We start from the raw sequence: 22,580 nt of genomic DNA on the forward strand, positions 1-22,580 counted from the left end.
TATATATATTATATTGTATAGTATATTCAAGGAAAAGTTCATAACACCTGCATTGCATTCTTATTATCACAGTTCCATATCTAAGACATTTAGTGACATTATCTGTAAATTAATGGGAGGACTGAAAACAGAACCTGAATACTTTAAATAAGAGCGCAACCTCTAAGTCAGAGCTCTAAATAACGAGACAAGAGAAATTCCATTGTGAGTTCATTTATGACAGTATGGGTGTTAGCTGCAAAAAGAAATTAAGACCAATAGTAACACCCAAAGCATCTCTATGCTTCATTCCCTGTTAGAGCTGTGTCAAAAAGTACACATTTCTTGAATTGCACCTACTTCACCGGAAGTTTAAGATCTATTTCAAAGCCAGATCCTGTCATAGAGGAGACAGGTATACAGCAGCTCCCAAAGGCTCAAACCTTCTCTCCAACTTCAAGACAGTGGTTAATGTTCATTTCAATCCAGGCAAGCTGCGAAGGCCCCTAGCACCTCTGCTTCCAACAAGAAAGAGATGCAAGGTGCCATACTGAAAAAATAACACACTCTAGTAAGTTTATTGGTTTAGATTAGTCTTATTCTTAACTGCCAGCTTCATACACGCTAATATTAGACAGTACATGAGGAAAATTAGACTACCCATGGACTACAAAGAGGCTAACAAGAATAACCATGATGTGTATTTACCACAGATTTATTCTGAAAGGACTAAATAATTGCATAACGTAAAAAACACTCTAATGTCCATCTCTTTCTCTTCACAATATGACAGTGATATGCCTGCGAGCTTCAAAATTTCAAGCAGGAAAAAGTGCATATGCTATTACTTTTAACAAACTGCACTCTGTCTTGTAAAGAGCAAAGCTGCTCTTAAAAAAGTATCTCTGGCACTTTGCACTGTGGCTATCATCTCCCTAGCTTAACATAAATGTCCTACCTGCTGGTCCTCATTATGCAAGAATGTCTTTCATGTTAATAGCATAATAATAGAGACCTTCAAAATCAACAGCCTTAGACTGTTCATAACAAATGTTTTTTCAAACAAGATGTCCAGCACTTCCGTGGGCAAGTCTCACAATGCATCCATAAACTCCAGCCTACTGCTCAATCCCAGCACCAAGACTAAGTTCAGAATCTGATACAGTTATATTCTATCCTGTCACAACATGAACGTCGACATTGCAGGTTAACAAAAAAATTCAGGATAATTGTTTATAAGTAAGTATTTCATATTAAATACTAGATGGACAGTTCCTTGCCTTCTTGTTCTTGATCAGTTAGCCTTAAAAGTGGAAATTCTTCCTCTAGAACCATGAGAGTTTAAGTGTTATTCTAGAGTAAACTGAAGCCCTTACAAAACCATATGACCATAGAAATGAGGCTTTTTGAAAAAGTGACATGCAATAAAATCAGAAGAACTGGCAATATGGGCACATGCTTAATATCATGCAGTAAATACCATTTGAAACTAATGTGCTAGAAGGCCCAGTCATGAATCACAGAATATGCTGGACATGGTATTTGGCACATCTATGGTTTTTTCAGGATCAGTATCCTCTTAAGGTAAAAGAAATATAATCACATTCATATTTTGTGGCTAAGCTACACATATTCAAATTATCTCTTCAGAAGACCTTTAAAATGGGTAATATTTTGTACTGCCATCTCTCAATAATCTCATGGCAATTTAGAGATAAAAACAAATGCAATCTTTTTATTTCTTTAGGACATTTCTTTGAAACGCAATTAAGTAGAAAGATTCTAGAATTCTCTCCATCTAACTTCTCAGATCAGGCAACATTCTTACAGAACACTCAAATAAAAATTTATATATATACACACATGTATATAACTGAACAGTTCATACTGTGTGTCATAACTGGCATTGCTTCTATTACAGTACTACTATGCAGAAAAAGGAAAAATCTTTCAACTATGAAGTTTGATTCCTGCAGTTTTCTTTCCATAAAACTGTGTAATATGTGCTAAGTTTTGCTGGCTTTATATGTAAGTTTTGCCATTTTTATATGGTGATTCTTTAACAGTTGTGGTAGCTGTGGTGATGTCAGTTATAATAAGGAATAACAGATGGGCTGGAATGAAGAACAAAGTATTTTCAAGCATCTGGATAGCTAAAAAAATTCAATGAGAGGGGTTTTATTTTGACTGCACCTCCTATTACCCTATTTGTGACTGGGCTTTTACAATAATATTTCATATTTTTTCTAGTTAAATTCAGTTCCTGTTGCCTTTTCTACTGTCTGGAAAGCACAGGTACTTATCTAACCACTCAATGTACTATGATTTTTGTTCCAGAGAACAGCTTTTAATTTCAAGTTCATACTTGGGCCAGGTCAATATTTTCTCACTTTCAAATTGATCACAGATTTTAATTTTCTTTAAAAAATATTGGAAGCTAAAACTTCACAAAGCACATTTGCAACCGATGGCTAGAAACCAGAATTCTGGACTTCAATCTAGTCATTCACATACCTCACCTAAATTAAACTGATTGGTCTGTTGGGCTACATATGAGCTCAAAACTGGGAATTAATCCTGTGTTAAAACAAAGAATTTAAACACAAGCTTATGTTCTCTTATTTATGGAGACATGTTGCTGATTCCCATGACAGGGAGGTTGGATTAGATGATCTCTAAGGTCCTTTCCAGCCTAGGCCATTCTATCATTCTATGATTCAAAAAACTTTAGATAGAAATTCACGCAGATAAGATGCCATGGAAGTCGCATGCATGTTAACTATGCCAGGCTAAAGCTGTTACTCGTATACAGAAGACAAGTCTTGGTTCTACGACACCAGTGAACAACAGGGTTCAGAGATTTCATACCTCATTAGGGAAATCTCATTAGATAAATAAGTATATAAACAACACATTTCTTACTAGTCATTCCAATATTATGAAATACTAACAAATCAGAAAATGCAGAAAGGGGTATTGTATTAAACAAATTTCAAGAAGGCAAAAAAGTGATACTCTCCATGGATGTGCACTCCAATGACTGTAAAACTCTTAATTGTTTGGTGCTAGGGTAAAGATGGGATTACTTTAAATGCAATAAACACAATAACACAACACAATAAACACAATAAATGTCAGGTTTATCAGATATAACTTGAAGGTTGCATACAAAGAAAACCAATTAGTAAAATTTAGACTAGTAATCTTCAAAAAGGTTCACAAGAAACAAAGTCCTTCATTTAAAGGCTTCATGCTTTCCCATTGCAAAAACAAGTGACCAAACCAGAAATCCCTTTCCTGAGACTATGTCCAAGCTACAATGTTCTTTGTGGCTTTATCTCAAGCCCTAGTGGCATTTCAAATGTTTGTGATGGAAACATCCCTGAGTCTCACAATACAAGCTAATTTTCTTCAAACTGAATGCACCTGAACATAATGCACTAGTTTTGGGACAGAGTAATACTTAAAGCAATTAATCAACCATTAAATTATGATATTCTTAACAACAGCTTTGCCAAGTGAGTTAATGTCAAATAAATAGAGAAGTAGTTGTCCAAGTAGTTTAATCTACTGGCATCCAATGACTTTTTATGACAAGCACATGAAAGACAGGATAATTCAGGCACAGAAAAACAAATATTACTTGTGATAGGCCCTTAAAAAGTGATTTTTCACTAATTTCTAAACCCGTTATTCCAGAGGATTCAGACAAACTTAACACACCTTTTTGGTGGGGGACTGACTATTAAGTCACTTGCCTTTACAGGCTCAAATCTCTGCCAATGGGAAAAAAAGACTTTCATGTCAAAACTTAAAAAATAATGTCACAAGAAGTTAGTAACTACTATACATTAACAGAATCAAAATACAAACTTCTAACAAAATAAGGGACAAAATTCTACAACAATTGTTAGAACTAAACTTCCAGATCAGTGATTGTAGTTATAGATAAACTCTCAAGTTTTGGCCTGTACTTTCAGTTTCTAATCACGTTTTTATAAGAAATTTTCAGTTCCCTGAGAGAGAACATTCAAGTTCTAAGAGAAGGCAAAAAATAGTTCAACAGCTTTAAAACACATCACTTTTAGAGACACTTCTCCAAAAATTATTAACCACGTATCTTTGATTCCATTTTCTGAAAATGTGATGGAAACTAAGCAGTTTATACTGGATTTTCATCCCAAACGTTGTAGTGTGTTATTATCATTATTTACATACTGGTATTGCAATAGGGAAATACTGCATTTCACATTACTGTAAGAGGAAAAACCAATTCTTAAAGAATGAGGAGGGGTACACACTAGAAACACTAGTTACTTAGCTGGAATTCTCCAAAGCACTTGAACAGGTGATCTCAGAAGTAGACTACCAAGATTACAGGATAAAGAATGTGATTGCCTTTATGAGGCAATTGCTACCCCACTCCAAGGGACCTACATAAAATAGCTTCTAATGATGTTTTTCTTATCCAGCAAGCCAGAGATGGACATTAGAAGTAATAGACATTACACTAATAAGAAAATACAGATGAACATATATGAGCTGTAGAGACAACTGCTTTCAGAACGCTCCATTTACTTTGTAAGTATTATTACAATAGATGTGGAAAGGATGTGAAAGTAACTAATTGACACACGTTATATTTAAGACACTTCAATCTCTCAGCAGCATGGGATTAAAAACTATATGCTTATTGAAGTATTTAATATTATTTATGTTACAGTAGTGCCCAGAGACTCACCTGAGACTGAGGCCTCTCTTGAGTGGAATATTAGAAAATCGTTATTGCACTGATTCACACAGAATTCCCTTTCAAATTCTTTAAAAAATAAAGAAGCTACATTTTGTTTAAGGCAAATTACTACCTCTAAAAGCTTTACTACAGTTTTGCTGTTTAACTCATCTTTATTTTTAATGTCAGAAAGAAGTAAAAGCATACTGCATACTTTTAAAGAGACAGAAGCATAGCTGTGAAACACGTATATCCCAGACTTTTTCCTGCTTTTCAGGCCATTAGGTCTACACACACAGGCTTCCTTCATTTATCAGTACCTGTATAAAGAAATTTGTATAACTAGATTGCCATCTCTCCATCCTCTACAGAATAAACCCCTAACCAAACCCTAGCATTATCAGGCCTGTGGGAATTCTGAATCTAACTAGCAAAACGATCTGGAAAAAAGTAGTAGTGTCTCAAAATTCTCAAAGCTCAAACTACTGAGTGCTAAAGTTCACATGGAAGAAGGCAGAATCTGCATAAACTTCTTAGGGGCGTTACTGAAACAGACGGTTCAGTTATATGAGTTTCCAAACAAATAGCTGTGTGTACAAAATGCAATCTGCTATTGCAAAAATCAATGTCTTATTCAAATTTTTTCCAACACAAATATTTTTTGCCAAACTTGAAAAGCTGTACTGCCATATCCTGCATAAGTAACTTCCAGTTTATACTAACGGGCCCACTGAGATTATTCATTACATTTCACTTGTAAGACCTGTTGGATGAAAGCCAGCACAACTCTCTCCAGAAAGTATAAAAAAATTTTAAATTATAAATTACTAAAAAATCATTAGGTAACCATTAGTAGCAAAACACAAACATCCCTCAGATTACTTCGCACAAGTCAGTAAAGCTAGTCAGTCAGATGTCACATGTTCATTTGTTACAAGATAGAATGCACAATTTTTGATCAATTCTGCAACAATCCGGCATACATTGGCACAGCTGCCACAAGCCTGCTGGCGATCAGAAGTACATCTGCCTGACAAGGACACTCCTGCTGCATCCCATATGGTCACAGGTACTGGGCAGCCAGCACCCGCCACAGTACTGGTGGCACACAGTACAGGCATAAACTGGATTATAAAAACACCAACAGAACTTTTCTGTTGTTTGCTTATTTCAGTGACAGGCTCCACAGAAGTTATCAATATGTCATGATTTCTCTACACTGCATCCCCCAACCCAACCACTTTTTACCTGACCTTATGTGTATTTTGCCAAAAGTTTTGGTCTGTTGCAGTGCAATCCTTAGCAATTTAAATAGTTCCTCAATTTCTACAGTTTAACATTGGAGTTTAATAATCTGGTCCAACAAATCATCTCTGGAATTCATATGCTCTCAAATGCTTAATGAAGAACAGATTTTCAGTGAGATTCCTTACTTTCCTGTCTTAAGGAAGCATCTTACCAGATTGCAAAGCTTCACTTTTCATTCTTTTAAAGAAGACACTACTCCACTGTATGTGAGACCCCAGGTTCTACTTTCGCTAAAGACAAACAGAAAATCTAAAGCAGAGTACAGCAATTCTAGTACTCTTCTAAAATTAACAGTATGCCCATTAATGAAACAAACGTTTTACAAAACAAAGAAAAAAACTTTGAACTTTCCTTTTACGGGTCACCTTTTTGTTACATACCTCGGAGCAGTTTGATAGGATCTTGAAGCAAATTTTTCAGATTAATTTCCCAGTTGTGAAAAGTAAACTTTAACAAGTTACTTACTGTAAATTCGCTACTTTCACTGATACAGGAATGTGGGGAAGTTGAGTGGCCCATTTCAGTGTAACATCTTGATAAACATTCAACGTTTTACTATGGTTCCCAATTAGAGTGTTTATTGTTCCTTCTTTCACTGTTAAAGATAAGAAAACAGGTTTAAGATGAAAGATTTTTCAAAAGCCAGTACTCTTCTTTGAGGCCTATAGCATTACACTACTTTTCCTTTTAAGGCATGACTTGCTATAAATGAATTTAATATAATTAAAGTGTCAAAATTTATTAAGGTTATTTTGACAATAACCAAGGACATATGTGATTAATTATGAGTACCAACTTCAATTGCATACCACACAACACATGCCACAACTTTGCAAGGTTCTCACCAGCCACGTTTGGTAATTTAAAACATAACAAAGACTCATAATTGCCATGTTGGCATGCCAGGATAGATATGACAAAATACACATTTGCTCAATATCAGCTACTCTTCATTATTTCACTGATTTGTGGATACTGATTATAGGTTCATGCAATACTGACTCTAGGTTTATTTGTAGAATAATGTAAATCAGAAAGTATAAAAAGTGAAGATTGTTAAGAACATCTTTATAAAGTCTAAAATTATTTTGTAATTCTAAAATAAGATATGGTATCAAAAATTTATTGGATAGTTTTTGAAACATATAGAATAGGTATTAAAATCTGTACTTCCGTGGTGGTATCCAACCAAGCTGCTTCCACGCAATGTTATAAGTTAATTTCATCACCTAAAATATTATGATTTTAATTTTTTTAAAACTATCGATATATGACAGCAGGTCCTCAAACATTAGTTTATGCTTCCAAAATCTCTCATTCTTCCATGTTGTTGCTTTGGTAGCCTGGGCTAACTTACTCTAACACTAGAAAAGTTCTTCAATTTGGTGATGAGATAATATCTATTTAGATTTTTAAAATTATGACACTTTTCATTAAGTAACATTTGAAAATAAACCTGCTTCCTTCAAAAAGATAGCTCTGATTCCACAGATTTTCTACAAATAAACAGCTTATTCAGAAAAATATATTTATTCAGAAAAAAAGTAAAATCTTAGCTACAAAATTAACCAAGTTAAAGTTGAATTTTCTTCTTACAAACCTGAACAGTAAGGAATGAAGCAACTCGGACTGTAATCAAGCTTTTTCATGAATCGAATTTGCCCATTGTCCTTAAGGCAAAAGAAGTTTCTTTCACCAAGCACAAAAACAGAAGAAACTGCCTGATTAAAGGAGACAACGCATATATCCAGTGCTTGCTCTCCAATGTTTAAAACCCAATCCACCTTCAAAAGAAAAACACACGATCCAGACATCAGCTGACAACTGCATATTAAAGACAAAACTTAGAAGGCTCAGGACCCATCAAGTTATATGAGTATCATTAACACAGACAGAAAAGCAAAACCAAGGCCTTTTTTTGAAGTTATCCTCTTGTTTTGAAGGTAGTTGGTAACTTTCCTTATTGTGAGTAAAGCAGCAAAAACATCTACTTTTTGAAATAGTTATGAATTGATGTCTACACAGTTCACTTCATTATATTTAAATTTTAAAATACATATCCCTCTGAAAATGAAAATGTTTTATTCTTTAACTATTAAATCCAAGAACAGAGTACTAGAATCATTTAAATCTGCCTCTGTACATGGCCTTAGATATTAAGGGCAAAGTTAGAGAGCAAAAGGTGATCACTTACTCTACCAATTCATGTAAATGGAAAAACAGACAAAGTTTTAGGTGTGTAAGCCAATTTTCTTGCTTGCAGTCACTAACGTGCACCCTTGAGTCTGAAGGATGTTTATGCACAGCTTAGCTTGCCTACTTGTCCAACTACTTCCAAATCGTGCCTTGCCTTACATCTTTAAACAATAGTACTGCTTATTGATACATTTCAGCTCCTCTGATAACTTTCAACTATGCAAAAATTGCTTTTGACTGCTGCCAAGCTTGTTAAACACAAGTTCACAATTTCTGAAGTAAAAAAATATTGAAGTTCAACTATCAGCACTTCCTATACAAACAGCATCCATCATTTTGCTTAAAGAACATAGAGTATGATAGCGAACATACTGGCATATCTGATATATGAATCTGGAAGTGCCATCTTACAAATCAAAGGGAAAAAAGTCAGGCTTATTACATTTGTCTCCACATATGCTTCTCATTTCAGATTTTAAAAAAGTATTTAACTTGCAGCATATCTGATGAAGCTTCCAACTTTCTTATTTAAAAATTATGCCTTCTAACTCAAGACATAGGATTCAAACTGACAGATTCTGACTGACAGTTTGAAAAAAATTCTACAATTAGCCACTGGAAGGAAGATGTTCTCTCAGTATTTTACTGTCATACCTGAAATACACTGAATCTAGCATTTTACACAGTGTATTTAGCATACAAATTCTACTGCAGGACCACAGAGAATTAAATTCTCTTCCTTTTAACAGGAAGCAGCTCAAATATTAAACAACTTATTCACAGGGACCTCCTGGAGACCACTGAATCCATAGGATTTTGACAAAAAGGGACCAGGATACTGCTATTTACAGAAACATTTTTCACTGCTGAATTTTCTCCAAGTACAAAGGATTCCCCAAGCAGAATGAGATTAATTTTCTAAGTCCAATACAAAGTGACAAGTAGACTTTAATAAAAAACATTAGCAATGCTTCAGGTGTACATATTTTACTATAGTTTAAGTTCTGTATTACAAAGACTGCCCTAGAAATAGTTACTTCCAGTACACAGTTCTTTCTTTTTCTCTTTTTTTTTTCCTCCTTAGAACAACAGTGAGTTTCAAGGCCCAACTTTAACAACCAAGGCCCAAAGAAATTTTAATAGAAATCTACTGGAGTCTTTCCATTGCCTTTAATGGCAATTGGATCAAGTCTTTTGTCAGCAGACAATGTTTCCATTCGTTACTTAGCGAATATAAAATAAATAGGTTTTACCGCAAGTCTTTTTCCAGAACTATGTTTTTGCTGCTCTGTTTCTTGTCTTTCATCAGCATCTGTTGCAAACGCCAGCACTTGGTATCTGTTATAGAAAGTTTTAAAAAGTAAAAAAAATAAAATATGTCTTTGTAGTTAATACTCTTACATTAAATAAAAAAATAAAATATAATTATGTTGTGAGTGTATATATACACACAGTAAAAACATAGTCTAAAAGGATTGTTAGAAAGCCTGCTGCACCACATCCATCATCAGCAAAGATGTTAAGAAAAATAACACTGTAGGATAACAGCTAAGTGCAAAGCCAGAAATTAAGACAAACATTTCTATTCATATTTTATCTGGTGTTAAAATAAATTCAACTGCTGAATATATTAGAGGACAGAAATTTAGACCACAGACAGAAGCAGAAGCATTTTCAATTTGTGAAAACAGGATTCTAATAAAAAAAATCTTTTTTGCTCTTCAGCTTTTTAAAAAACTCCTAAACTACTCCAAAGTACAATCTGCTATATCTAATAGTTACACCCTCAAGCACATCCATTTTGTAAACCGAGTGGTTCTAATTCAAGAGATAACAGTAAACTGCCATACTAGCAAATGATGGAAGATTTGTCAGTTCGTGGGATTTTTTATTACTTTCTATTCTAATTTATTTCTCAGGAAAAATATGAATTTTATAATAAATTACTTTTACTTGCAGCACATATATATTCTCCTGTATTGAGAAAACAATATGTAATATCTATAATCTACTCACGCAATATCGAGAATCTAAAAAACAACTGATCGAGCTTAAGCAGCATAATAAAGAGTATTGCTTGAGAAATTCAGATGACAGACCAAGCATTGTGACAAAGCATTGTGTTAGATAAACATTGCCTGGATTAGATTCCCAAGGCGTAACCTAGAAAAAGTGGCTTTCTTATTTTCTTTAATACGACTACCTCTGAAAAAATCCTTAAGGTACTTGTCAGACCATTCCTCCAGCTTGATGAGATTCCTGTGAACAGTAATCCTACCCTACAATTTGGCACCATCCTCAAATTTCAGGACGTGCATTCAGACCTATTGCCCAGGAAAGAAATTAAAGAAATACTGGCTCCGCTATCAGCTCTTGAGGAACATCACCCATCTTTAGCTGCTAGTTAGAACTGTGGACAATTACTGCTCCACACGCCTGACAGCCCTGTCACTTTTCATTCATTTTTAAGTTCTGCTTTTTCAGTCATGGATAGTAGCTCTGCCCCAAACACCACCTCACCCCAATTTTCTGCCAGGCAGAGATTCAAAAAGCTTAAGAGCAGACCTTGTCAGTTTTAATGGAAAAATCTGAGGTAAAACAACCATTAAGTTCCTTAGTCTTTTCACACCTTTGTTCAAGTTGCTCAGTCTGTTCAGTAGTGGGTAAATTCCCTGTATCAACCTTTGTACACAAGTTATCTGCGGAAGTCCTTGTTCTTCAGACCCTCTGCTAGTAGAAGTTTTAACCAAGCTTATATCTTCTCAATCTCATCCCCTGCATGCCCACACGATGATATTCCTCCTTACTAGTCCATATGAACTTCTATCTCACACATTTCCTTTTTTCAGCCAGAACTCAGTCAGGAGCTATCTGTCCAGTCAAGCTGTCTTCTGCTACTTCTTATTTTCTTGCACATCGAAATGTTCTTGGTCTTTGAGAAGGTTATCCATGAAGACTCACCAGTTCTCCTGACCTCCTTTGCCCTTCAGGGCAACCTCTCACAGATCCTGCCTACCAGTTCTTGGGCAATCTCACATTTGTTCTCTTGAAAACTACACTCTTCATTCCACCACTTATCTTCCTCACTTCTCTCAGGATCTTAATCCTTATTATTTCACAGTCAGTGCAGCCAGCATCTCAACCGCACATGCTAACTGCAGCCAGCATCTCAATGGCACACGCTAACTATTACTTCTCCAAGTTAAAGATTCAGCAAAGCATCTTCCCTAGCCAGGCTGTCAAGTACTTGCTTCAACTTTTCCCTAATGTACCTCAGAAACCTTCCACACTGCTTAAGTCAATTATGCTGTCCTCCCAGCAGACATTAGTTCTACCATGAGAACAATTAGCAAACTCCTTGTTTAAAAATGGCTTCATAGCAGACATCCACCACAATGACCCCTTCCTCAAGCATCCGATTCTAAACAGACAGATGCTTCATAAATTCTCTACATGGTGGTTCCATGAGAGCTCCAAATATTGAAGCTGTTCCTCTGTGGTAACACAAATCCCACCTTGTCTGTCTTTTCTTCCTGAAGAGCCTGGAGTCATCAATTACAGGACCTTAGTCATGCAAACTACTCTGTCACATCGCTAACTGCACATACAACGTCTAATTCCTCCTCTTTGTTGCCAAGACTGGAGGGTTTTGTAAATACACAATTAATATGGATTCCCACTCATCCCACTTCCTGCAAGCTACTATGAAAACGTCCCCCTTGGTCCACTTGACCCTTATACACATCATCATTTACATGCTGGATTTAGCACGTATCCCTCAGTCTAGCAGTCAAGGAGGTTAACAAGCCTCCTCTGCCACTTTGTCAGGTAGATTCAATCTCTCCCCAGAGCAACTCACATTCCTTTGAGAAGTTGCTATGACCATAGAAGTCAAAGTCCTGTCTCCAATACCTTCTGAAAACTGAACAGATTCAGACTAATGCTATTTGCATCAAAGTAAAATTCATGTTTAAACAACTGGAAGGAACATCTTGCTCAATCAGTATATTGCAGACAACACTAAAAGCAAAGATTAGACTGAACTGCAGGAAAAAAATGGCACTTGCAGGACAACATCATGTGTCTTGATAAGCTAGTAACCTTAATACATTTATACAAATAAGAAAGGACCATAAAGTCCTAGGGATACACAGTATGCTTTCTTCTATGACTGTACAGAGACAGTAATCACTCAACAACATACAATACTTTATTTGGCATTGGAACAGTCTGCCCAGGGAGGTGGTTGAGTCACCATCCCTGGAGGTGTTTAAGAGAAGGGTAGATGTTGCCTTGAAGGACATGAAGGACATCGTTTAGTGGTGTTGATAGGACTAGGAAACGATTGGAGGCAATGATCTTGAAAGTCTCTTCCAGACAAAACGGTTCTATGATTCTATGTTTCCATAATTTCTTTTCTTTCTTGCAACTACCTATCACCTGTTTTGTGATACAACATTGGCAAATGCAATAAAAATTAGACATGATTACTTTAGATTTGTTTACATACTAAATGATAGCACCAAAATATGCTTTAATTACTGAACACGAACACATACTTGTAACTCTCAACTTGTCGACAAGAAGACACTGTAATGAAAGAATCTGTCCGAGAGCTGTAAGTCAAGGGACCAGGCAGAAGAAAACCAGGTAAAAAACGGCCAAAAGCATAGCTTTCCTGTTCAAACAACATGAGCATCCCATCCATGGACTGTATGCATATCAAATCTCGTCCTACGGAAAGCAAAAGAGAGAAATATAAAGGAAACAAAGCAATGTTACTTACATAGTTTTAATCCTAAAATTGCTAGTATATTAAAATTGTACTCATAAGTAATCCTAACAAAAATAAGATTCATTTTACTTTACACAAGCATAATAGAAAAAACACTAAATATTCCAACCTCAATAAAAGCTTACTTACTAAAATAAACAAACTAGGTTTTTTGCAGAATATTCAGAATATATTAAGAGCTAAAAAGAGTTAGATATTTCATTTCAAACAAAAATTCCTGAAGCTATAACTATTGAAATTTCAGCTTAAAGAAAGGTTTCAATAATCCCAAAACCCCAAATTATTCCAGTTCTTAAACACCTCTGTAACTCACAGTCTGTAGTTTAAAAATAATCTATTTACTCTTTCAAGTCTACTTAAGGAACCTAATAGAAAGTCCTACAAATATGTATTGTTGTGAAAACAATACAATGGTAATGTTTTCCACACTTCAGATTCACATTTTCAGCCTTTAAAAACCTAAACAGGCCTACTCTGTGTTACCAACAAGACTAAACTAAAAACGTTCAGCTTGGATTAAATTACTTCAAGCCTCATCTATTATTCCTCAGCCTCAAGACATGACTTAAGACATGACTTCTCATGCCTCAAGTACACTAATCGAATTCAAAGTTTCACTTGGAAAACTTCTGAGATCAGAAGCTAATTACGCAGTTTGCAATCCATACGAAAGGGTAACAATTCAAAGAAACAACATTTTGCTTTCAAAGAGAGCTACACCAATAAGAGCAACACCTTCTGAAGTTAACAGAAGTAATCCCCTGAATTCAGAGATAAGCCTCTATCTTGCAAAAACAACTTGTAAATTCCAAATGTTTATTCGCCTCCATTATAATACTCTTGTTGTGTCTGCAGAATTATTCTATATGCATGGACGACCCAAGCAAATTGTCTGTTCAGTAAGCTTCATCCTCAATCCTTTAAGAGCTGTTCTCTAACATAGGAAGGTGAAGTAAAACAAAAATCAACTAAATAAAGATAATATCTCAAAAAACAACAAATGTGAAGTTCTGTTCAAATGTGGAATACTGTTCATCTCCATTGTGATTCTTCATAAAAACTTTAAATACTTGAAAATAAATAGTAGCATAACAGGTCAGCAGTACGTTGCTTGTTCTTGTGATTAAAACATACAATAGAAATTCAGCTTCTGGTAAAAGAATGGGGCTGGGGGAAAGGAAGGTAAAGCAGCTGGGTCCTTTGCACTCGCCCTTCCTCATCCCTTTTTCAGATTTTCCCATTTTCTAGGAATCAGGTTCTACTATCCTTCTTTACAGATTCTGTATATAACTCACTGCATGTTCTATAAACCCTGTCACCAATATCAACCATTTGATAGGAAGGACATTTGAAAGTGCAATTCAAGTTGTTCATTTGGAAGAGGCAAAGTTGAATCTTTCGGTCTCCCATGAAAGAATTAATATCATAGTGACCTACGCGTTGTTAGCGCCACGCTCAACTGACTGAGCTAACTGGCCCCCTAATATATTTCAATCCTTCACACCACTGATTATATAGATAAAACTGAAAAAAAATTTCAACAGTGTAACACCTGTTTCTTCCTTTATGTTCTACCTAGATCTTTTCTGAAAATGTCAAAAGTCATTCTTATTTAGCAGACGTTTGTTGGTTTTCTCACCTTCTAAAGTATATACATTTTTAGGGAAAACTTTAACTAACAACGTCTAACATTTAAAATTTTGCTTTGCAAGGTAGTAATAGCATTTCCAATGGAAAAATAAATACATTAAAATATGAAAAATTATTTTATTCAACCTTATCAAACCACAAAAACTCAAGTTCCTAAACTGAAAAATGTCAGAATCCATACTAATCAACTAACATGTTGCAGAAAAGCAATTCAACATGGAAATCATTAAAGTACTGTTCAGAAGTAGGCAGACTGAGATTCTGCATGATACTGAAGTTAAACCAATATATCTTTGGGGTTTTTTTCTGCTACTGCTAGTGAGAAAATTTAAATATATCATTTGTATAGCAGCTCATTAAACCAGTGACCACTTGTCACTGGGAAATTCAATCTGATGATTTAAATCTCACAAGTTTAACCTACAACATTCTGAAGTAGTATCACTACACTGAAAACTTGAAACATTTTAAATGTTTCCTCTTCCATGTTCAGATTAAAGTCATACATAACTCTTTACCTCTGTTAACAGCAAAAGTCAATGAAGAAATGTTTCCCATGGCTAAATGCAATACTTTTTGAGAGAATTATGGGTTTGACATAGATCTCCAAAAGTATTTCCTGTGCTATGATTTTCCTAGGATTTTCTGCACCGGGTAGGCTCTAGGATTTCTATTCCATCTTAGACTTTACTGGTTATAAAATTAGAAACATTCTAGAGTATACAAATAGACACCACTTAAATGTGCATAACTAGTACATTTCCTCTTAAAATATACAAAGGCAAGCAGCAAGACACTTAGGAGAATAAACCAGGATTTCTGGACTACACTGACATAAAAACAAAGTGTAAAAGAGGCAGAAGCAGAGGCAGGTGAGCTAGGAGGAATATAGAGATACTGTATAATCATTCAGGGATGGGCTTAGAAAAGCAAGCCCAGATGAGTTCAATCGGGCAAAGGATGCAGAGGGCAACAAAAAAGGATTCCACAAACACACTGACATTCCAACAAAGACTAGGCAGATCGCTGTTCAATGGAGCGTATCAGACATGGAAGCATTCAACATTTACAATCCCTAATCACACACAAATATTGCTACTAAAATATCTCCTGTTTTAACAGTAGTGCTGTGATTGAATGAGACATTACATAATATGACAAGTTCTTTTGAGCACTCCAGTGATCAGCAAGCACACTGCAGTACTGAACCATATTGTCTAAAGAAACAGATAGAAGGCACCTCAGACTGAATCAGTAATCACTCTTTTTGCCGCAAGAGCACAGCATCACTTCTTAATATACCTGCCGCTTTGCTCATCACATGAGTTGTTCCTACTCACTAACTTCCAGATTTTGAAGTTAGCTTGCACTAGTGAATCAAGCCCCACTTATTTGATCTATTACATGTAAAGCATAATTAAAGAAAATTAAATTGTGTATGAACTCTTATTTCCCAGCTTTTTATAGGGCAACTTATTTCCTTTGGCCATTTGTTTTTAATGTGTAGCTAGTGAATACAGTTTTTATGTTTCACTTTAAGAAATGCAGTCTTCCAAAAACTCAGCCAGAAACGTCCTGAAAAAGCTTACTGCAGCCAGTTGGCTTTAGCAGTGACATATTTATAAGTGAAAATACAACTCATAGTGTTTTCTGGAGATCAGATGGAATCATTTAGTGTACTCTACATAGTTTCAGCAGCTTGTGTCTCAAAAGCAACGTCCCTCAGCCAGAACGTGTTACTTTTAAGCACAAGTCCAGCTACTGTTGTTTCGTAGTTTTGCTATTCTAGCATGATATGAATATATTTACGTCACACTTTTAAACGACTACGTATTTTTAGAGCTAATGCAAAGCCAAAATGAGAGACAGGTGGTAGCTCTTTGAAATAAGCTTCTACTTAAACCCATTTTGGGGCTCAAGTTCTGTGCGTGTTAATGATTTCCTCTACTCTGAGCCTCTCCTCTAGCACCAAATCATTTTGATAAAAATTACATTATGTAATCACAAGGCCTGAGCATGATGTGAAATCATGCAAAGAAAACGACAGCATCAAACAGGATAAATTAGAAAACAAAAAAAAGCTTCATAAAGTTACAGATTTTAGGGAGACCTGGGCAGAGATAACTTGTACCGCCTTCAGTGGTAATCAAAAGCTACAGCTAAAAGCCTTTTGTGGAAGGAAGTGTCAATGAAACGAAATTATAAACTGGCATTTATAAGACACCCAGGAACCTAAGAGCCCTTTAATGATACATGGGAAATGCTTTTCTAATATGATAAAAGAAAAAATAAATCCACAGTGCATTGACCAGTGGAAAAATGTACACACTGTATTCCCACACACTGGAACAGAAATTAAGGTCCTGATTTGTAAAAAGCAAATATGTTTTCCTTTTCCTTCATCATTAAAATCTGCCCCTCAAAATTCCCCCCAGCATAAGGAACAAAGTCTCCTCCCATTCAAACTCATTTTAGAGAATTCAACTTGCTGCTGCATGTAGCTCCCAAAGGAAAACAAATCTGGGTCAACTGTGAGAAAAGCACTTTAGGAATCAATTCTGACTAATGGAAAAAGCATTTGGAAGTATGTCGGGTGGTTCTTAAAACAATGTATGCCTAGTAAAAGGCAAATCTTAGGTTACTTCCCTAACCCAAAGCAGGAAGCATGTGTCAACGTACATTCAGAAAGAACTGAATTGCCTAGCTTGGTGGTCTGGTGGCTGCTCATTGCATTACTGCAGGAGGGATCAAAGCTCAGGACTTCAGCCGCAGTCATTCATTCCAGGCCAGAGAACCTGACAGTACTGCCAAGGCAGTGCAACACCCTGAACATGCATGAAGAGGAAAAGCATGAAGAGGAAAAGCCCTGCATCACTCAATGCTAACACAGGTACCCATCCCAAACAATGCACGAAATGTACATATGTTCCAGCTGAGACTAAGTGCTTTTCTGCTGGAATTGAAAAAACAATCCAACAGGAAGGAAATCAAAACAGAGAAGTGCATAGGAGTTTATGAGAATTCTACTGATATTAGCTTTAATTAATTTTCTAACCCCTTCCAGATATTCAAGTATCGCAGTAAAACACGTTCACAAGTCCCAGCACAAGTGATGAGGTTGGGGTTAGGGCTCTCTGCAACAGCTCATTCTGTCAGAAGCCTCCCTGGTCAAGACACCATAACGCTCACAGTCTGAGTTGCTTTTGCTCCTCTCAGCCATCATACTGTATTCTCTCTAGCTAACCTCTTGCAGATTTCTGCCTGCCATAAAGCATAAGGAGGATTTTGGATGGAAAGGGACTCTTGAACTGTTAGAGTAACTCCAAAGGCCAAACAGCCCTGACTCACGTAATCAGTCCTTTAGAGAACTGTGATATACACCTTTATTCTTGATACAATTCTTCCCACAGAAGATGACATATACAACTTGGGAATGATCCTTTTAAACTTCATATTGACCTGACGTGGTGGAAGGACCCTTGGGAAAAACACTATCGTGGTTCAAAGGAGCACAAAAACACCCTAACATGCAATATAGAGATCTGAAAATATCATAACTGCAACACCCAGTGCACAAAAGTTCCTACTGAAAGAAACCTGGTATTTGGCACTATGTAAACACGAGAGGTAAAGTTTCCTCCGCTGCACAGACTATAGTATTAAAATTTGCTCACTACAACCTTCTCGATAAGTGATGAATTTTTCCCGCATTCAGAAGTGGATGTTTCTATCTATCTAGTGCAAGAAATAAGCTCAAGAAAAATGTTCAGGCAGCTGTGAAAGTAGTATCACACAAGGTTGTTCTCTTTTCAATACAGCAGATTAATTACAGAAAAGATAAATAGAGTGGGTCTTGGAAAAAGAAATAGCTGTGCACGAGAAAATTGTTGAAATCTTTTTCCTTAAAGTCTGTTTCTTGCCACTAACTTTGCAAGATATTATTTTCATGCTTTTGCAGGTTAGCTAGATGACACATTTTCAATCACCATAATAAAGAGCAGCTCCATACATTTTATTTCTGCCATAATCCTTCCTTGTCCTTTTTATTCTCTATAGTCATTTTATATATTGTGGGGGTTATTCATGTTTATCTTTATTAAAACATGCTCAGAATCAGACTCAGTCACATGCAAGAATGCACAAGTTTAGCAAGGCTGCAGCATTATTTCTTTAAGTTACAAACACTGTCATTTGATCTGATCTTATATAAGGTTCAACAGAACAACTATAGCAATGCATGGTAAAGTTACAGAATAGTTTTATTTAAAAACTGAATTTTGAATCTAGTAACTCATTTGGTCTACTACACTTTTTTTTTTGTGATGGATTGCTTTTTTAAACCCTTCAGAATTCTCCATTTTCCCCTAAAAGTTTACCACTTTGAGTGACAGCATTGTTCAGCATCAGCCCTTAAACCTCCAGTAGGCAGAGGCTCTGCTACTTAGCAAAAACTATGATTAATGTAATCTTATTCATCAATATATGCACAGCTCTCCAAGTTTCCCAGGGAGAAACCTATCAACAAGGACAAGAACAAATTGTGACTGTGATCAGCACTAACTAGATGTCACAAAGTTAGAATTCTCCTCATGAATCTGAAGATTACCTTGACACATTTTCACCGATTTTTATCTTCTCTGGCTAGTTTGTTCCCTCTCACTTTTGATACTGGCAAACTGTATTCATGGCCTTTGCTTTGCACTTTTCTGTCCTTGAAAACACTTGCACTTACTCACCACCTCCAAAAATCTCCAAGAAAATCTCTCTTGAATGACATCCTAGAATGATTTCTAGTAAGAATGATTTGTACCAGACCTAATAATCCAAAGTACAATTAGGATGCAGTATCATAGCCTACACAAGATTGGCAGTTGCCACAAGAGTGGCAGTTGAACCCTGCCTGACAAAAGGCCCTGCACAACACCTGACAACAGGACTGCTCCAGGGACCTGGCAAGGACGGCCACTGAGGCCTGATGACTTTGTTTACCATGTCTTCTGTGCACTGGCTCCCGAGCTAACTAGAAATTGTCCACAGCCAGACTCGACTCGGGTATAAACGGTGTCCCGCCAGAGAGCCAATCTGAGATCTGAGTCAGTCCCCCTGAGAGCAGTGGGACTGCAGTCCGGGACCCCTGCTCTCCTTGGATTAGGATGCACCCAAGGAAACTTCCCAGGACTGAGAGCATCCACTGCCCCCACTGGTGAGCAGGACTTCTGTATATATCCTTGAGAGAGCCCTTGTCCCACCCCGGGCAAGTGATTTGCTGGGTACCCTTAAGGGAGAGGTTTTCCCCCCTTTGAGTGAGTGTGTGCATGGTTTTGGTCGTATTTCTAGAGGAATAGTCACAAATTGCTAAATCCAGTTGTGTAGTAATTCCCAACTTGCATCTGAATCTGCAATATACTTTGTCGGAGTGTGTGGTGCTTTTTGGGTTAGAATAAACTTTGACTTTTTGTAGCAGCCCTGTCTGATTCTCTGGGTGCCTTCGTGACACAAGATACGTTTCTCTCCTCTAGGAAAAGCAACTAACAAGAGTTGGGTGACCTTCCAAATAAATTTCTATAGGTTAGATACTTTTCTGTAACTGAGTAGTCACAGATAGACACTAGAAAAATAAACCAAAGCTACATACACACATTTCTGAAAGACACTTTGAAAAGACAAAAGAAACTACATAGTCAGAAACTAAAACTGCATTCTTATGGATGAAAAAATATGGGGCAATAAACAAATCTGATAGACAAACGCAACCACATGAAATGCTGGAACATTTAATAAGAAAGTACATATGTAAATAATAAAGCTGTACATAGGTTTGAAGTAACAGAAAATTCATCATGCCAAACTATTTATTAGACAGGGTAATAATATATATTGCATTTCTAAACTTTGGAGACAGCATCTCTAAACTTAAGTAAAACATCTGATATGATCTCAGACAATTGTCTCACAGGAAACCAGAGAATGGCAGGCAATAGCACTAAGAAGAAGAATCTGGGGATTAGAGTAGGATGATGAATTAAATACGAGTCAACAATATGTCACCAAAAAGACAAATGCAAGCTTGGGTCATTATTAATATACACGCACTATTAAAAACATATGAGGTAATTATTGTTCTGCTTGGCACTCGCTGATTCTTGGCAAGAGTACTGCAGGATCTGTAACCCCACATGCAAAATACAAAACATGTTATACTACCAGTGCACAATGACTGCACACATTTGGGCACCATACTCCAACAAACAAAATTAGAAAAGTATCACAAAATCTATTGCAATTTTGAAAAAAAAGTCTTTCACTCACATATACAACTGCTCCCAAAGTTATGCATTTCTACAGCTGGGCTTGCTTCATTCTAATTACAGTGCTTCATTTAAACAAAATGCAGATTAAGTGATACATATTTAGCAATTGATAATTTAACAAAATTCCAGTATACTGAAGGCAGCGAAGGTTTTTACTTCAGTTAGGCTACTCAGGACTATTTAGAGAAGTAGAGGAAGGCAAAAGGCAATGGATGGTAAGAGATTGAGAGAACATTTCCCTTTATTATTTTTCCCTTCTCACGTTCAATTTAGAGAAGAGGTTCTAACTCTATCAAAAATAAAAATATAGAAAATAAAAATAATTAAAAAGTAAAAGTAAAAATTAAAATTAAAATATAAATAATTGTAACAAAAACATTAGCAACTCTAACAGATTTCCAAAGTTACATGAGAAGTCATTTGGAAGAAGTCATCAGCAGATCTATTCCATCAAAAAAACTCACAAAGACCATGCCTTTCAAATAATCTGTCCTTAACCAAAAGCAATTTAACAGGACAGTAACAGTTAAACATTCTGCTCCTTAACAGAACTAGCCAATAAATCAAAGTTGTTCTTCAACTTGCATCAGTCCTACAATGAAGGGATCTTCTGAGATGCCGGGCAGGGTAGTTTGATCTTCTCTGTAGTCACTGTAGCCACACCAAAAGCCCGTCAGTAGCCCTTTAGGCCCTTGAAGTACCCTCTCCTGAGGTAGTCTATGCCAAGAATACAAGAGGCCATGAACAACAACAAGCCTTCGAGCAGATTAAACAGGAAATAGCCCGTGCAGTGGCACTTGGGCCTATCCGGACAGGACCATCAGTGCAAAATATACTTTATACTGCAGCTGGAGAGTATGGTCTTACATGGAGTCTCTGGCAAAAAAACACCAGGAGAAACTCAAGGTTGACCATTAGCATTTTGGAGCAGGGGATACAGAGGATCAGAAGCCAGCTACACCCCATCCGAGAAGGAGATTCTGGCAGCATATGAGGGAATTCGAGCTGCTTCAGAAGTGGTTGTTACGAAGCATCCCTCCTCTTGGCGCCCCAGCTGCCTGTGTTGCATGGGATGTTCAGGGGGAATATCCCCTCTACAGATCATGCAACTAGTGCTACACAACGAGCTCAACTGGCAAAATCCAACCACCCAGGAATCCTGGAAGAGATCATGGAGTGGCAAGAAGGCAGAGATTTTGGGGCAGTGCCTGAGAAGGTGGTTCATGCCCAAGAGGCACCACCATATAATGAACTACCAGAGAATGAACGATGTTATGCTTTGTTTACTGATGGGTCCTGCCGTGTGATAGGGAACATTGGAGGTCAAAAGCTGCTGTGTGGAGTCCCACATGACAAGTTGTGGAGGTCCCTGAAGGAGAAGGGGAGTCAAGTAAATTTGCAGAGGTGAAAGCCATCCAGTCAGCCCTGATGATTGCTGAATGAGAAAAGCAGCCAGTACTCTACACTGATTCCTGGATGGTGGCTAATGCCCTATGGGGGTGGTTACAGCAGTGGAAGAAGATCAGTTGGCAGCGCAGGGGTAAACCCATCTGGGTGGCTGCATTGTGGCAAGGCATTGCTACTCGAGTAGAAAACATGAAGGTACATC

At 36.7% G+C, this 22,580-nt stretch overlaps 1 protein-coding gene across 1 annotated transcript in view; it reads right to left on the minus strand.

The window, feature by feature from the left end:
- Positions 1-6,484: 6,484 nt before the first annotated feature.
- The window catches only part of LOC104275316 (protein PTHB1-like), a gene marked incomplete at its 3' end in the record, with an annotated part of 34,670 nt that continues 18,574 nt past the window's right edge, over positions 6,485-22,580 (minus strand). The window contains exons 5-8 of the mRNA XM_009871239.1: positions 12,775-12,949; positions 9,469-9,553; positions 7,620-7,803; positions 6,485-6,614 (exon numbers count right to left, since the gene is read on the minus strand). Of these exons, the coding sequence (XP_009869541.1) occupies positions 6,485-6,614; positions 7,620-7,803; positions 9,469-9,553; positions 12,775-12,949 (574 nt within the window). The remainder of the gene's footprint in view (positions 6,615-7,619; positions 7,804-9,468; positions 9,554-12,774; positions 12,950-22,580) is intronic.

This window comes from Apaloderma vittatum, unplaced genomic scaffold (genome assembly GCF_000703405.1).
Source record: "Apaloderma vittatum isolate BGI_N311 unplaced genomic scaffold, ASM70340v1 scaffold5666, whole genome shotgun sequence".
In the NCBI taxonomy this organism is placed as follows: Eukaryota; Metazoa; Chordata; class Aves; order Trogoniformes; family Trogonidae; genus Apaloderma; species Apaloderma vittatum.